The sequence below is a fragment of the Tachysurus fulvidraco genome, chromosome 16, assembly GCF_022655615.1.
Source record: "Tachysurus fulvidraco isolate hzauxx_2018 chromosome 16, HZAU_PFXX_2.0, whole genome shotgun sequence".
NCBI classification, from domain to species: Eukaryota; Metazoa; Chordata; class Actinopteri; order Siluriformes; family Bagridae; genus Tachysurus; species Tachysurus fulvidraco.
Genome location: NC_062533.1, coordinates 14,678,926 through 14,697,961, shown reverse-complemented (window position 1 = coordinate 14,697,961; position 19,036 = coordinate 14,678,926). Strand labels below are relative to the sequence as shown.

At 37.6% G+C, this 19,036-nt stretch overlaps 1 protein-coding gene across 1 annotated transcript in view; it reads left to right on the top strand.

Annotated features, from left to right (window-relative positions):
• The window catches only part of nkain2 (sodium/potassium transporting ATPase interacting 2), a 209,210-nt gene that overhangs the window by 85,696 nt on the left and 104,478 nt on the right, over positions 1–19,036 (top strand). Inside the window, exons 2-3 of the mRNA XM_027155323.2 lie at positions 922–1,059; positions 10,192–10,272. Of these exons, the coding sequence (XP_027011124.1) occupies positions 922–1,059; positions 10,192–10,272 (219 nt within the window). The remainder of the gene's footprint in view (positions 1–921; positions 1,060–10,191; positions 10,273–19,036) is intronic.

Genomic DNA, 19,036 nt, shown 5'->3' with positions numbered 1-19,036 from the left:
CTGTTGATAATCTTATACAGAAGATAGCAAATTTTAGGTTTATGATCAAGCACTTGGGGCATCTCAGAGAGCAGAAAAGGGTTTGATATCACCATTTATTTTGAAAACAGAAACATTTGGATGAAGATAACTAACATTTTTTGTCTTTTTGGAACTTTTCTAAGAATTTTGACGCACTACGTTAGATACAAACAAAAATACTTATAAACTACAAATTCGGAAAGCACTGCATGTCTACTTTCTTAAGAACAATTAAACCCCACTGTGCAGTGTGACATGACAAAGAAATCCAATGACGAACATGGACACAACAAAACTTCAAATTCCATTTGGCTTCTCGGTCTAAGGAAGCTTAACAGAGTCTAGAGGTGTGTATTACAGGGAAGTAACTGTGCAAGAAGGATTGAAAAGGTTGATGAACTGTCAGAGTCCAAATTCACACTTCAGACCGATTATTTCGGGTTTTGCCAGAGTTTTCTACGTTGGGTTTAATTTTAACCCAATTTTAACTTTAAGAGCAGGAATGGGAAATGATTGTGGAAGTGAGCTAACAGGGACAGGAACGTATGACCATATAAGGTCAAGCGGTCACAAATGAAGGACAGTGATAGACCGAGATGCAAAATATGATGGTTTGATTGGGACGAACATGACAGTTTCACATTTGGCAGATATATTAAACGTGGCTTCTAGCACAAACTGGACAATTCATCATCAGCGGTTTATGAGCAGTGCACCACCAAATGAACGTAAAAGCAAATAGAACTTGACTGCAGCTACACATGGGTCATTTCAATAAAAGCATGACAGCATTGCATTGATTTCTTGCTATAGGATTTATGACTGCTTTGTTCTTTATCCTTCAGGTTGGTTTATGACCTGGTCTAATATTTGATCGGATTTAATCTGTTTCTGTTACAGATTAGCATTTTGGAACGGCAAATATTTGACTTTCTTGGTTACCAGTGGGCGCCGATCCTCACAAACTTCATCCACATCATCACAGTGATTCTGGGCCTGTTCGGGACGGTGCAGTTCAGGCCAAGATACGTCACCGGGGTGAGTTTAGACACTGTAGAGACATTAATATTCTTAATAAACAAAAACAGGGGATACTCTTAATACCTGTTTTGTCAAAATTCATATATCATGCAATTTTAAATAATAAGATCTATAAAAATATAGATTTAATAGATCTATATAAAGATATAGAAAAGTGTGAATGTATGAAAGGGTTAAATGAGTGTAATTTCGGTAAAATTCTACATTATTTTCTGATACTTCTAAAACAACAACAACAATAAAAAATTATAATAATAATAATAATAATAATAATAATAATAATAATAATAATAATAATAATAATAATAATAATAATAATAATAATAAAATAACAGTTGTTGTTACTAACTATTATTGTTGTTTTATTATTATTATTATTATTATTATTATTATTATTATTATTATTATTATTATTATTATTATTATTATTACCTTTTAGAGAATGTTTTTTTCAAATTGTGGTTCTTAAAAGGATGTGTAATTAAGGCTTTTTAACTTTCTAAAAGGATTGGGCCTGAAACTCACTGATAATGAACAATGTTCTGTTATAGAACATTTAGGCCCTGTTCACACTGCAGGTGAAAGTGGCCCAAATCCGATTTTTTTGGGGTCAAGTGACCAGGTCAGACTTCTTCAGGAGTAGTGTGAACACTCAAATCTAGCCAAGATCTGATTTTTTCAAATCAGATTTGGGCCACTTCCATATGTGGTCCTGAATCAGACCAAAATCTGATTCTTTCCAATGTGGCCGCAGTGTGAACAACCAAGGTGTATTTGATGCGACTTTTACGTCAATCTACATCGACATTCGCCACAATTATGCACCGGCAAAGACTTTTTTTTTTTGCTTAACACACACGTTACTAGTCACCGTGTTTGTGTCACGTTTTCGCCGGCGCAATTATATATATATATATATATATATATATATATATATATATGTTTTCGCCGGCACAAACCCTTTTTTTTTTTTTTTGCGCCGGTGGAAAAGTGACAGAAACGTGACTGGTAATGTGTGTGTGTTAAGATGTGTTATATAAAGTGGTTATATGAACCAGCTCATAATGTTTGCATTGAATACATCACATTATAGCATTACATGATATGTTTGCTTGCACCAGATGATACAATACTTCCTCCATAACCTCGCCAACTTTTTAGCGCAACGGCGTGCTGCGTGTGACGTCATTGTTATTGTTCATTTGCGCATGCGGGTCAGTTCGAAACAGCAAACAGTTCACACTGGTATCTGATATAGGCCACATTTTAAAAGGTAATGTGAACAGCCAAACAAAAAAATCAGATCTGAGCAAAATATCCAAATTGAGCATTAAGACTTGCAGTGTGAACGTTTCCTTTAAAACTTAAAAGTCTACTAAAGATATAAAACTCTGTACTTTCAGAACCCGTATTAAATGCTCTTTAAAAAAAACATGTCCTACATTTCTGTTGATCCAAGACGCTGCTGATTCTCTAACTGAATCCGATCGCGCAGCGTCGAAGACAATCATTCATTTTCAAATCATCGTTCCGATAATGTGTGTCATGTGGTGTCTGACTGAAATTAAGGCCCCAGTTATGACAGTATGTCAGTAAAATCAGGTACAATCTTTGAAAAAAAATAATTCCCCAGCCTGTGTAGTGCTGTGAGATATGGATGTTCTGAAGGACAAGGCTATCACACTCAGGTTGTGTCAGCTTACCAATATATAGCAGATTTCTTTTTCTGCCTCGGGGATCAGTTCAGAAGCAACGACTTCTTTTTATTTTCTCTATCAAACATCCTGACTTTGGTGTGATCATAAACTAGTATGAAGAAGTTTTGTGATAAGGAAATAGGAATTACTTTTACTGTTATTGGGTTTGGGAATCAGTGTCATAATGTCATGCTAGATGGGATATCTCAGAGACCTTGCTTCTCTATTTTTATTTCCATGCAGGAAACTATAAAATCCTGGTGTGTTATATATTTTTATTATTACATCAAGCATGTCCAAACAAGATGGTGGATTTCCCATAAGTAATTGTCATGATGTTTCCAAGACACATACGTCTGCTAGCTTGAAATGTTTGTTAACTAAGATAATAATAATCAGTTAACTTTTAAATGAAAAAAATATCACACATAACGTATATCATAAATTGCTATAATGGTGCGTTCAAATCATGTCAGGAATATTGTATTTGTTAGATAACTCACATAAACAGCATAATAAAGTCAGAATTGGGAATTTTTGCTGAGTGGAAAACGTTCGGATTTGGGAGTGTGTTAGTGAAAAAATAACTTTTTTAGAAGCTGATTTTATTTTTCAGACAAAATTACAATAAAGCAAGATAAGTACAATGTACAGTGTTCAGTTATGGTATAATACTTTACATAAATGTGTCTTAAATTAATTAGAAACATTAAAAAAGTGAAACACACCTAATGAGCATTTTTTACTTTTAATTTTCTAGAAGTGGACTCACAAAACCTTTTTATTCGAAACGTATTTTCAAGAGAAGGCACTTATATGCTTTACGCTGACCAAAGAACGCATTTGATATTGTAGTTATGACTTCCCTCTTTGTTATTTAAAAAATATATATATTTGAGCAGAAATTCCCAGCTGTTCTCTAAACCTCAGCTATAATGAGTTCTGGCTTCACAAGAACTTTTTGGAAAACGTATGTTAACTTTCTGATAATAACCCTAAAATGTTTCTTCAGTGTCATTTTAACATTTATATAACTTATGTGGGAAAAATAAATCCAAACACCTGGTTCATTTCTTGCTACTGGTTTCATTCAGAAAACTTTGCTACTTTAAAATAGTTAGATTTGTAGTCTTTCCTGTCTCCAATTAGAGAATGTGCTGCATAAACATACTCACAGAAAAAATACCTGAACATGATGGGATTTTCACTAGTTTCATCTAGTTCTGAAAATCACACACTTCTACAAGTCAAAAGCTCTAGTGTTTAAATTGGGATAAAATGAGACCTATGTATGTAGTCCGGGTTGTATGTATTAATGCTATGCACTCTGATGCATGTTATCACTCTGAGTCTCAATCGAAAAGCTTTTTTCTACCTCCTAAGGATGTATCTATTACCTCTCAAAGTGCCATGCGATACATATTACCACCCTGAACTCTGGCACAGACTATGTCTGCACACTGACGGCCAAAACTTGGGGTCTAAAATAGCATTGTGGGCAGGTGTCACGAATTGCGCTAATTGTAGGTACGTGACCGAGAGCCTATAAAGAGGCTGGTGCTGATACAGTACCCCCGCCTATAGGAATCACCCTTTAGGTTCCCAGGCTCACTGCTCGGCCTCTCCGTAAAGTCCTAACCAGCTCTGGGTCCAAGAGGTTTCCTTGGACCCAGAGCCCTCCCAATCAACCAGGTATTGGATACCTCTCCCACGCCTAGAATTGGCTGGACAGTAAAGGCCGTGGCACTGTCAATGTGACTGGGTGGTGGTTGGGCTCGGTCAACAGGGGAGCTTTAGGGCTACAGAGGACCGACTTCAGTCTGGAGACATGGAATGTAGAGATGATCTTTATGGACCAAGAGAGCTGCAGGCGGTAAGCCATGGGATTATCTGCCGCATTATCTTTAATGGCCTGATGTAGCGTGGGGCCAGCTTTTTAGACTCAACATGCATGGGCAGGTCTTTGGTCCCCAGCCAGACCCCCTGACCTTGGCAGAACGTGGGTGATTCCTGTCTCTTGCGGTTGGCTGTGCAGGCGCTCCTCTGAGCTCCTCTTTGCCTTTCCCCAGGCCCTTTTGCACCGGACCACCATTTGTTCTGCAAACAGGACCACTGACTCGGGACACTGCTTGGTAAACATAGAGGGGTAGCCGAACTGGCATTTGAAAGGTGACATGCCCACGGTGGAGTGCCAAAGGGTGTTGTGGGCAAGTCCTGGTTTATCCTCTCTCTCTGACCATTTGACTCAGGGTGGAAGCTTGATGAGAGGCTGGAGGTGGCACCTATTAGGTGATAGAAAGCCCTCCAAAACAAGCTAGTGAATTGGGGGCCCCAGATCTAAGACTAAGTCGGACTAAGTCATGAAGCCGTGTGTCCGTAAGTTGTGCTGTAACATGAGTTCTGCCATCTTCTTGGCTAAGAGGGGTTTGGGCAGTGGGACAAATTTGCCTGCCTTAGTGATCCGGTCCACTACCACCAGGATCACACTCATTCCATTTGAGTGAGGCAGGCTGGTTATGAATTCCAGGTAGAGGTGTGACCACAGTTGGGACAGTATAGGCAAGGGCCAGAACAACCCCTGTGGATGTGTCTGGGGCTCTTTGTTTTAGGTGCGTGTCTGGCAAGCAGCCATAAAAGCCCGGACATCCTGATCCATAGAGAGCCACCAGAAATAGTGCCGCAAGGTTCTCATGACTCCTGGGTGCCCTGCGAAAGGTGAGGCCTGGCCCTCGGCGAGAACCTTTGGTCAGACTGGGGTTGCAACAAGCTCTACGTTGACAAGTCGACCAGGACAAGTGTGGGGCTTGGGTTCTTGGAGGTCAGGCGAAGAACAGGGACCACCTGGCTTGTCGTGGGTTCAGTCTCTTGGCCTTCTGGATGTATGTCAGGTTTTTGTGGTCTGTTTGGATAAGGAATGGCTGCTTGGCCCCGTCCAGCCAATGCCTCCACTCTTCCATGGCTGACTTAATGGCCAGGAGCTTGCAATCCCCTATGTCATAATTCTTCTCTGGTGCCATCAGCCGACAAGACAAATATTTGCAGGGGTGCAGCGCTATCTTTGCTTCTGTCCGCTGGGACAGGACGGTCCCTACTCCTATGTTGGAGACGTCAACCTCCTCTATTGAAATTAGTGTGAAAGTGATGTGAGAGCTTGGCAGACTAAAGCCCAGTATAACTGTAGGCAGCTGAAGGAAATTGTGCATAACGTACACTTATTTAAAGCTATGTAATACAACTGAACAATTGAGGCATAGGGGCCTTACTCAGGGGCCCAGCAATGGCAGCTTGGTGGACCTGGGGTTCAAACTTACATCCTTCCAATCAGTTGTCCAGTGTCTTAAACATAAATGATCACATCACCATTGCAAGATATGCAGGAACACATTAACCAAAGTCATGAAAGTCATGAAATTCTCATTACACAATAAATGTTTGCAATAATATGCACATTAAGAGTCCTTAGGAACCAAATTATTCAATACCTGGACAGTTACCATCGTGTGTATTATTATTTCTTCTTCTTCTTCTTCTTCTTCTTCTTCTTCTTCTTCTTCTTCTTCTTCTTCTTCTTCTTCTTCTTCTTCTTCTTCACTTACAGTCCAGACAGCAACTCAGTTTTGAAAAGACAAAAATTAAACGAGTTTTTTTTTTTTTTTTTTTTTTATCAGACTTTACCTCTTTTTTTTAACTCTGAGATTGAAATAGAAACACGAGAAAAGTCACGGAATAAAATATAAAATATGGACCTTCTCCATCTGAATCCTCTTCACAGGAATGTGAAATTTCAAGCAGTCCTAATTGGAGTCAATGATCAGTTTTTCTCCTAATTTTAAGATCAGTGGGAGGCTCTTTATAAACTGGTCCTTTGTTAAAGCCTCTTGTGTCGGTATCTTAGTCCCATCCCATCCCACGCCCCAGGCGATGTGTAAATGAGAAAACACTTTTCTGCACCTGAGACCTTTCCAAGGCCATCGTCAATAAAATCCCAGCTTAGTCTGGTGCATTACGGTGCTATAAAGCTACACGGCATCCATCTTAGTCATGTTCTCAAGGTTTGCTAGGATTGATTTGCTGTTGCGCCGACTTTGTTGACGGAAAGACATCGGTGCAGGTTTCTAATTCTCTTGATGTCTGTTTTTCCACTGAGCCAAATTGGCCTTCTAAGGCCTTCACACAAAGCAACAAAAAATACCTACAGTACGACATGTGCCAGTCTACAGAACAACACTCGTCTTGAGCTCTGAGCCCTCTGAGTCAATCAGCATTGATACGTTCTTGCCTGCTAAAATGAACACAGATTCTGGCTCAGCTTCTCACAGGTAACCGGAATTGATTTTCCATTTCTGGCTGACGGTATACTTATTTTTCATTTCAGTCACATCAGCTATGTATGATTTGATCTAAAAGCACAGCCAGCTTAACATTATAGAGCCAACATGACAACAACATAAAAAAAAGGTTACTAATAGTAACTATTTTTTACAGCTTTACTCAGCACTTTTATGATTCTCATTTCCTCCTCAAGGACAAGCAGAGCATGTGTTTAACAGACTGAAAATCTTTTTATTTAATAATTTTTTTTTAAAACTCCATGATCTTGCATGCACATTGATTCTGATATCTATCATGCTGTTTTGAAAGCTTCAGCACGCACAGCGGGGAGCACGTGTGCTAAACACACTCCTACACACACTCCTACACGGCATCTCTCTTTAGTGGGCAAAAGCAGGTCTCAGTTTTGTGGAGGACGGGGTTGAGGTGCACGGATGACACGATTAATTATGGAAAAAACCTACTCATATTTTTGCTAAACAACGAGTCACTTGTATGGGAAAAATGTCAGGTTTATCTTGCCTGTTAACATTCACGGTTCAAGATTAAGCCCTATTTGGACTGGGTTTTTTTTTTTTTTTTTTTTTTTTACAAAATGCACTTATGGCATTTCACTTTAGTTCAGTTCACTTTTATTTTTTAAGCGCTTTTAACAATGATTTTTTAAGCGCTTTTAACAATGAACTTATCGCAAAGCAGCTTTAGAGGAATAGAAAAAAATCTGAGTATAATTATACAATTTTTAAATTTATGTACATATTTAAATGTCATTTTTTTGTATATTTAGATCACTATTATATATATATATATATATATATATATATATATATATATATATATATATATATATATATATATATGCAATATACAGCAAATTCCATTTTATCGTAGTACAGCTTATTTTATTTCCATTATTTTACTTTTATTTGAATTTTATTTTATTTTGAATTCATTTTTATAACCCAGATAATCATAAATAGCATTTTACTTGTCATCTTGCATGTCATTTTATATATTATTATTTATTAATTTTTTTTTTTGGACAAGTAAAATTAGAATTCTTTTGAAGTTGGCAAGGAAAAACTCCATGAGATTATATGAGGAAGAAACCTTGAGAGGAACCAGACTTTTCCTGGTGATATCGAATAGTAATTAATGCAATTGTAAATAATTTCCTCGTTTGGCAGACACTTTTATCCAGAGCGACTTACATTTATCTTATTTATACAACTGAGCACTTGAGGATTAAGGGCCGTGCTCAAAAGGCCAGCAGTGGCAGCTTGGCACTGCTGCAATTTAAATTCACAACCTTCTGAACTTTCAGTAGTCCAACATCTTAACCCCAGAGCTAGCACTTCACACAAGGAAGTGAAGTAACACCATTATTAACAAAATATCTCTAGGCTTTTAGTCATGACTGAAACTATCATGTGAGTCATTTTTACAAACTGCTCACTTTTGTTAAGATTATGCCGTATTTTGCCTTCTAAAAAAAGCACATGAAGAAATAACCCCAGGCAATTTACTAGATCATATTGAAATCGAAATGGTGGTAAAAAATTCCTTTAAAATCCTGGTGAACAAGGAGTCTTGTTATATTTCTTCAGTATAAACTCTCCAGACACTCCAGGAAGCACTCTTTTTCTTACCTCTCCTAAAAACATGAACCGAGTATTGGAGCACAGTACAAGAAGATGTTTATAGTTTTACTGTGTTTAGAAGAATGTATCAGAGACAAAACACTTTTTTGTGGAACAATGACAGGAAGCAAGCTATAAGCCCTATAACATGCACTTATAATAAAGGTCATTCATATTAAGAGCATTCATATTATTAATCCTTTTTACCAGTACATGGTTAAGGGATAAGTCTACATTTGGTTCCCCAAATAAGGATGAGGTTCACTTTTGAGTCTGGTTCCTTTTAAGGTTTCTTCCTCTTCCATCTAAGGGAAGGTTTCTTCACCACAGTCACCTCAAGCTTGTTCATTAGGTATAAATACAAACACATAAATATGTCTGCTATTAATCTCAAACTTTTGAATTCTATTAATCTTTGTATTATACACACAGTATATATATAATTAATATATAATATATATATTAATGATATTTACATCCTTATCCAGAGTGAGTTACAATTGAGGGTTAAGGTCCTTGTTCAGGGGCCCAGCAGTGGCAGCTTGGTGGACCTTGTGTTCGAACCCACGACCTTCCGATCAGTAGCCCAACACCTTAACCACTGAGCTACCACATCCCATGATATGTAAAAGTGCTATACAAATAAAATTTAATATAAAATAGGTCAGGACGAAGATTTTTGTGGTTGAAGATAAACTTTAGATGTTTTTGAAGAAAGATTTTGGGCATTTCAGAGAGAAGAAATGAGTTTGCTATCACCATTAACTTTGAAGATAAAAACAATTGTGAAAAAATGGACTAATATTTTTGTTTTTTTTCTGCCATTTTTTTAATGAATATTTTGCCCCCAGAGGGCTGGATAAAACAGAAATACTTTAAATAAAAAGTACAAATTCAGAAAGTGTTTTGTGTGTGAAGAATTTTAATATTTGAATATAATGCCTTTAAATTTCCAATGTTTAGAGATTTCAGAAATGAGTATGATATTATATGGTTTACTTTGAAGATAGAAACAGATAGAGGAAAGAAAACCAACATTTTTTTCTATGAATTTATTGCCCCTAGTAGGCTAGGTAAAAAAGAAACAAAAAAAAAAACAAACAAAAAAAAAACCCAGAAAGAATTATGCAAAAGCTAAATGTTCTTAAGGTTCTTTCTCATATCATCTCAGGGAGTTTTTCCACAATATTAGACATCTTGAAAATTTTAATTATGTTCTTTTTTTTTTTTTTTTTTGCAATTTGTTCTTTATTTTTGCAAAAACATTAATTAAAAAACATGCATGTGGAATTCTTACATCACAAAGCCAACCCCATGTCTGTGATTTATATATTTGAAAATTGATTCTAAATTTTAACACAAGCTTTCTTCAGACAACATTGTTTGGAAATCTTAACTTGTCCATATAATACATTAATATCTTTTCTGTTTTTTTTTTTTGTTTGTTTTTTTTCCCCCAGTATGCAGTCTGGCTGGTGCTCTGGGTCACCTGGAACATCTTTGTCATCTGCTTCTACCTGGAAGTGGGTGACCTTTCCAAGGTAATGGATCTTCACTTGGTTTGTAATACAGGGCTGCAATTTATTTCCAAGGCGTAGATCTGTTTTCTAGATAGCACAGAACAATCTTGCCAGTTGTTTGCGGGTTCGTTTTCGTCACATATCTCATAAATTGTTCGCTGTAACGTCTTTCACTCTCAAAGAGATGTTCTGCATGCGAGGTCACTGCCGAGAGCAAAATCCTTCCTGTCGACAGCAACAGCGAGCTAAAGCACTAGTTCCTGGTTTATTGTAGCCTTTCTTCTATAATACTTTCATATACATGCAAATATGTAAGAAATGCATTTTATTGCTTTTTTTTCACTATTTTCTTTGCCTCTGTTTTTATTTTAAAGGAAAAATGATTCACCTCCATCTGTTATATACAGTATGTAGAAAAAAACGAGTATAATTAAAATGTCAAGATGTCAGATATTGTGCCCAATTAAATGCCAAACCAGGCATGTAAGTTGATTTTCAGATTCGTCAAGCACTCCACGTACCGCATTTTCATTTTCCAAGTAGCGCCGCTTCCCCTCAAGCAAACGAGACACCACCGGATCTTATTTTGATTTCTCGTTTTTAAAGCTTGCTCCTTATCATCTGTGCAAATGACAACCGTTGAACAGAACTCGACTTCAACTACATGAGTGCCTCCCTCTCACACCTTCATTAATCCAGGCCAAATATCATTGCTGCTGCTGCTGTCGTCGCTTCCGAGTTCAAATGTGTTACACACTTCATCCCGACTAGCGTATGATGTTAGATGGTAGTCTGGGACAACGGCATCGGATAGAACGCCAGACGGCTGTTGGGTCATTTATGAGTTTCTGTCAGTCATGCAGCAGATCATGAAATAGAATTGTTAGAATTGAATAATAATACCAGGTCTGGTAATGCTGGATTACCCGACAGAACAGCACTCTATTCTTAATGATGAGAAATGGCCCGTAGCTACAGTAATGGGATTGTTTTGTTGGTTCCTCAGCTACAGATCTTCACTGGAGATTGATTACTGGATCATTAAATCACACCGTCGGTTGCGAGTCAATCAGAGCTCCACATCGGTCTGTCACGACTGTATAATCTTATCACTGATCTCGTATTTCACAAAAAAAACTTACAACAGACTAATATCTTTTCAATGCGTCTTTCTTCACACCGATCTGGTTATTTATAGATCTCCAGAAAACCTTTCAGATCTATTTTCAGGTCATCTCAGCTTCCTGTGATATAATTCTCACTAAGTTTAAAGACAGATAAAACATGATTATCTAAGAAAGAGAAGAAAGAAAATATTCCATGCTTTTTTTTTTTTTGAGTGAAACCATCCATCTGTTGTATCGAAGATGTTTTCAGCTTTGTTGATTTTTTAAAATCTTCACGACTTTGCTTTACTGTCTGTTTTTTACTTCACATGAAAAGCTATACAATCAGACGCATGTTGGAAACAGCGTGTCTGGCTTATGATTTATAGTCGAGTCATAATTTATATAGCAACAAATTCTTACATACAGTATTCTGACAAGAAAATTACATGATTTGGTAAATTCACCAAAGAAAACGTGACACATTTGAAAAGAAATGTTTAATTTGAGGTTCCCTTAACTGACTCTGGTTAGTAACGGTGTTAGTTAAGAATAACAAATGAGAAGCTCTGGTATTAATAAGCTTTTGCCAGGTCAACTCTGTCTGACACAGCAACGCCTACAAACATGGCCACACTGAAACTACAAATCTCAGCTTCACACACCATGGTTCACAGTCTCCGGTGTTGTAACACACACACACACACACACACACACACACACACACACACACACACACACACACACACACACACACACACACACACACACACACACACACACACACACACACACACACACACACACACTTTACTAAGCCTTTTGATTGTACAGCACACTATTATGGGTTTGTGGTTCATTTCCTCTGTTTTAATTTTCTACTTAAATTTTCTAAATATGCAATAAAGCAGCTTATTAACTGATGTTTGTGTGAATGTTCATGAATCATACTCGCATTAAAGGTTTATTCAATCCAGCACAAAATAAAATCTTACATAACAACAGAACAACATAAACGTACATCATTTTTGTAAATAGTGGAACTTGCTGTAGCATCCCAAATGGCACACTACAGATGAGGCACTTTAAGAAATTGTATTTTTTACTTTTCATATTTCTCTTTTTATCTTGCCTACTAGGGTAAAATATTTATAGACGCAATTAAAAAAAAAGTCAATTTAATTTTCACACTCACGTTTCTATCTTCAGAGGAAATGGTGATATCAAACCCAAGTGCTAATCTAAAATTTCAAGTGAAATTCCCTTATATTATAATATTTTCTTAAATATTATAAATGTCTTGATAGTTCGATCTTTAAGCCAGTGTCCTGATAAAAGGAGTTAACGATTTGTTCATGTTCGCCAGTATAATGAAGGAGCAACTGGCGAGCCAGCCAGGACAACAATAATGAGTCGTGTTTATGAAGAACCTCTTTTTTCTTGAGAGTAGTCATGACATGCTGATACTCTGCTACAGTCTACAAAATATTATGAAATTGTAGAGATACAGAAGCAAAGAATCAGGGCATTACAGCTGCATGTTCTACTCATAGAAATTGATTGTGATGCAGAAACAGACTTCAGGGTTGGATGCTAATCTGTCCATTTGGATATATATATATATATATATATATATATATATATATATATATATATATATATATATATATATATATATATATATATATAGAGAGAGAGAGAGAGAGAGAGATCTAAAATTCTTCCTTTTTTTTAATCTGAACACGTACGCTCTGGTAGCTTCTGAACTGATGCTGAGCTGCTGAGATAAAGATTGTGTTAATACTATCTTGCAGCCATTATTGCATAAAATCATTGTGTGATTAGCTTCTTATCAAGCATTTACATTTTTCTCTTCCACTTGTAGCACGGTGCTCTTTAAGAAGCCAGACCTAGCCGACGCGGTTCTTTCCCCCCTAGGCTCACACCGGCCATTTGCTGTGGTCCTGTTAGATTTTTGAAAGCTTTGAAGCTTTTCCTCCTGGCAGGCTGTCAGTGCTGTGGCACAGAGGAGTGAAAAACAAAAAAACAAACAAAAAAAAAAAATCCAAAAGCTTCAGCCTGTACTGCTCAAGAGCTCTTCCGCTGCTTTTAGAGGCTCCTTGCATCTTCGGCATCTTTACGTCCCCCAAGTGATCTTGTCAGTTGGCAGAAATGAAAAGCGATTGGCAGCATTTCATCTCGTGTTAAACTGGCATAATGATTACGGCAATACAAGATTATTCAGTTCTATTTTAACGAGCTAGCAATGGCGTATTAGTTATTGTGATTTATCTCATGTCCTGGTTGCATCTCACTGTAATGCATTTAACCAGAAATGAATTTGGCACTCTGTGGTGGCAAATGTAATTGGTTTAGATCAGCAGCATAAACAAATGAAGATTAATACAGTAGGTGAGGAATCCCCAATCTTGCTTTGTGCACTCCATCTCTCATGTGAAAGCAACCTGCAACCTCTTTGTGCCGAAAGGCTGGAAGCAGAAAGTAGAAAAAGTGACCGGAGTGACACAAATACAGTTTTGCTCCTTGGGAAAAAAAATCCAATCTGCCATTTGCCATTGCAGGTCAATCTAATTTGCACTTGCAGAGAAAGGTAATATCGTCTGTCTTCCTCACAACACGGATGATGAGTCTCCAACCATGATGTCCTCATACAGCACACACAGATCCGCCTGATGCAGAAAAAATGACATCTTATCTTTGGGCTTAAATATTCAAGAGGTTACTGTCAGTACCTGGCCATGGGTTGTGTTTTTATGTTTGGAACAGGATACAATAGGCTTTATAGGGATAGACTCTGAGCAGTTGTGGCAGAAGTAGACAAGAGAGAGAGAGAGAGATAGAAAGGAAGAGCAAGTAAATAACACAGCAACGTCTTCTAGTCTGTGTGTATATTTAGGCAATTTGGCAGAAATTGTAGCTGTTCGTTGTGGCCAGAACACGAGACATTAACCAGCAGCTTAGCTGTGCCTAAGAACCCAACTGCTTTTCCTCAAGGATATGTGAATATGTGAACTTCTCTTCCTTTCTCTACTCCTGTGCTTAGTTCCGTATTTTAACTCAGGCAGATTTTCTGCAGACCAACCAATAAAACATTTTTTTCTTCAGATATGAATGTAAAGAGAATGTTACTTTGAATAAAAAAAAATATTTTTGTTTACAAACTACAAATGTTGCTTATACACTTATTTATCCTTTATTCATATGTTAGGAGATGATAAAGAGAGAGAGAGAGAGAGAGAGAGAGAGAGAGAGAGAGAGAGAGAGAGAGAGAGAGAGAGAGAGAGAGAGAGAGAGAGAGAGAGAGAGAGAGAGAGAGAGAGAGAGAGAGAGAGATAGAGAGAGAGAGAGAGAAAGAGAGAGAGAGAGAGAGAGAGAGTTGAATATTACTATTGTTGTACTATTGTTACTACTTGAAAAACAGCAAATCCAAAATACACATATCCGGATTCTTATAGAATTTGATATGTGAATAAATACTTAATGTGTGAGATTATTAAACAAACAGAGTTACTTAGAGTAAAAAAAGAAAAATGAAAAAATGAAAAAGTTTTTAAAGGGTAAAAGAGATGAATTTAGTTCATAAATATATACAGTACATTCTAACACTCGCTGCTGTAATCATCAAGACGTTCACCCTTGGACTCTTTGGCCACGTTCACACTGCAAGTCTTAATGCTCAATTCAGATATTTTGCTCAGATCTGATTTTTTTGTTTGGCTGTTCACATTACCTTTTAAAATGTGGCCTATATCAGATACCAGTGTGAACTGTTTGCTGTTTCGAACTGACCCGCGTGCGCAAACAACAATGACGTCACACGCAGCACGCCGTTGTGCTAAAACGTTGGCGAGGTTATGGAGGAAGTAAGCAATTTCGCTTTTCTTTCTAAATGTTTGTGTAACGGCAGCCGTAACATTAATGAGCAGGCACTGAGGACGAAACGTACGGTATGATCCTTGTAGTTTTGCCTGAATTGAAAGTATCTCCCCATATACTAATTGGGTCTAACACCTCACTCTCCCTCCAATGGCTTGCTCCATCATTGTTCTCCATTTTTTAGGCGTAGTCACGTTTGTTACTCGCCGGTGCATAGTTGTGACGAATGTCGATGTAGATTGACGTAAAAGTCCCATCAGATACGCCTTGGTTGTTCGCGCTGCGGCCACATTGGAAAAAATCAGATCTGGGCAAGATTTGAGTGTTCATACTACTCCTGAAGAAGTGTGACCTGGTCACTTGACCCCAAAAAAGAATCATATTTAGGCCACTTTTACCTGCAGTGTGAACTTGGCCTTACTTATGAACTGCTCATACTGAATATAATGTCGGCATACTCAGTACATGTTTTTCTGTACACTTTTACACCTATATACTGTAATGATGTAGAATCCCATTATTCTTTAACCCAGAATAAGACAGATCTCCTTTTCACTCTGCTCCCTCTCAGGTTTCTCTCCCCTGTCTCAGGCAGATTTTGTTTACACCGTTGCCTCTGGCTTGCTTATTAGGGATCTAAATCTAATAGGATTTACTGTATATAAAAAGATAAATGTACAAAAGGTAAAAGAAAAATAAAAGATGGGCACTTGCATTGTGCACGAGTGTGATGGTTTGACTGACAAAATAAATAGGACAAAAAGGAAACTAATATTTTGCAAGAAAACAGTCAGTGTATTAGGTTTCACAGATGATCCTCCAGTAGCTCAAGTGAAATGTGACTAAAATAGTCAGTGCATGCTGAAAAGAAGAAAATCAATTAAATTACAGTATATCAGTTTTTAGGTTTGCACTTCATTTTCGAAACATGATATAAATATACTCTGAAGACATTTTAATTGCCTTTATATCTGTCTGCAATCATTTTTATCCCTTGAGCTGCTCTTTTGAATTCACTCAGTTATAATATTCACTCAATTTCTGACATATTTAAGGCCATGGCAAAGCTTTGTTTAATTTGAAATAATTCTTTCTTTTAAGAAGGTTTCCATTTTATAGGTTAACATGCAGTTGGGTCTTGTTGCAGAAGATGATTTACAAGATGATATATTTACACTTTTATGCTACGTCTGTGAAATAATCATTACCGCTGCTTACCCTTATTAGAATAGAACAGAATAGAATAGAATGGGGGCATAGAAGCCTTTATAATCGCCACATATACATTACAGCACAGTGGAATTCTTTTCTTCACATACCCCAACTGAGGAGGTTGGGGTCAGAGTGCAGGGGCAGCTATGATACAGCGCCCCTGGAGCAGAGAGGGTTGAGGGCCTTGCTCAAGGGCCCAGCAGTGGCAGCTTGGCTGTGCTGGGCCTTGAACCCCGATCCTCCAATCAACAACCCAGAGCCTTAACCAGTTGAGAAAACTTGAACCTTTCCTTAAAAACAAAGTCATAATTTTTAATGAAGTAGAAGTTTTAGATAGTTTTTAACCAATCTGTTAATGTTATTTACATCTTCATTAGGTTGAAGGATGGGATGGGGTTTCACTGGTACAAATTTAAATGTCTATCCTTGGCCAGGGTGCCACTCCTTCATAGGCCACACAGACACTCACACACATTTTAACACATTACAGACAGTTCAGAGATGCCAATTTTTGGACTAGGGGAGGAAACTGGAATACCAGGAGGAAATCCCTGAAGCATGTGAAGAACACACACACACACACACACACACACACACACACACACACACACACACACACACACACACACACACACACTTTGGAGGTGGGAATTGAACCCCCAAATCCTGAAAGTACACAACAAAAGCTACTGGCCTGTCCTTTGATTCTCGATTACGCCAAGATTTAAATTATTATTATATTTCTCAATTATGCAGGTTTAAACAGAGTAAACACTTAAGAAACATAAGAGGCAGGTTTTTAAGAATTAAGGATAGGGCAGGGCAAAGACTCGTGAACATTAAAAACACACTGCTGGAACGCTCCCTAGAGCACAAGCAGAAAAATGTCCAAGCAACCCTGACAATCAAGTTCTCTGACGATAGTTCAGTGTTAATTATGTAAAACGCCTGAACGAATCTGATTGGCTGATGGCAGCTATGTTTTTGGAATAACCATAAATCATCATCATTTTCATGAAATTCACTTACTGGTGAGCACACTTTTGTTGTTCACACAATTTTAGCTTGATCGGACTTTACAGCTTTTGAAACTTAACTCCACCCCTTATTAATGTCCCAAACTTTCTTCTCAGGCCTCCACTTTGCCTTGGAGTAAACATGCCTTTCATTCATTCATTCATTCATTCATTCATTTATTTTCTACCGCTTATCTGAACTTCTCGGGTCAGGGGGAATCTCAGGCGTCATCGGGCATCAAGCCAGGATACACCCTGGACGGAGTGCCAACCCATCGCAGGGCACACACACTACATGCCTTTCATGTTTCATACAAATCCATGCAACCAGAACAGAGTTACAGTACAACTGCTTCAATAGACTAAACTCCACCCAACTGTTTTTGTGAATTTTGTGAAGCCGAGCTGGTGATGTGATTTCGACACATCATCTCATTTACTCTAATGACCAACATCTATTCCTGTTACAATGATCTGATTTGGGTTTTTGAATGTTTCTGCTCTGTTTCATTTTATTTCATGACATTGTCATTATTGTATTCTTTCCAAAAAACATTGTAGGACAGTGAAGTGCTTGAGTGAAGTGCCACTGACTCACACCTGCGCTGTTTTATTTCATTGTTTGCTGATGAACCACAGTCCCTTGTGCTGCTGCTCAGAATGAACGGACGCTACATCTGACACGTTTGGTGTGGCTTTTGTGTTTTTCTGTTTTTGTGCCATCTTTGTTTTTTTGTACATCCCTTTTGAGCGTATAATTAGTTTGATAGATTCGATTTGCTTCAAATTATTTGCTGTTACTGTAATTGCTGTAATTCCTGATCTCCAGGGCTCCGTGAAATGGATGTCATAGTTTAAAATAATTGCAATAGTAAATATGCAATGAAAAGACATCAACCTTCAAAAATGTACAAATTCAATTGCTACAGCTTAAAGCTAGTTAAGGTGAAATTTTAAGAACAGCTTTTTTTAAGGGGATTAGCTCCTGCCTGGAAATTTCTGACTTGAAGTCCTAAAACTTCCAAAGAGCTGCAGAGAGTGATGGGTTTAAACATCGGACTTTCCAGTGGTGACATTTCCCTGAAGATCTTGCGTTATGTGAGAGAAAAAAAAACAATCTTTTTAATCTAGCAAATGTCAAACTAAAACACTATCCAGTGCTCACGATGCTCAGAAGGATATTTTTACTCCGAGTTTCTCTAGCTAAACAAGGCTTGGCTAGTTTCCAATGTATTCTCGGAAACGGTCCAATTTTACAAACAGGGTCAGTGGGCAGTTTCAAAATATTAGCGTGCTATGATTTCTGAAATTTGGAAAACATGGACTTAATCACAGAAATTACAAGATGTTTTGTAAAAATGACAATTATTTTGTAATCTTTTTAGATTTTCTATTTTGTTATAACAATACAGTAGATATAAGATTATTTATAGTAATCCCGGGTGTGTGTGTGTGTGTGTGGGGGGGGGGGGGACAAGGCACGGTGCCTTAGTGGTTAGCACGTTCGCCTCACACCTCCAGGGTTGGGGGTTCGATTCCCGCCTCTGCCTTGTG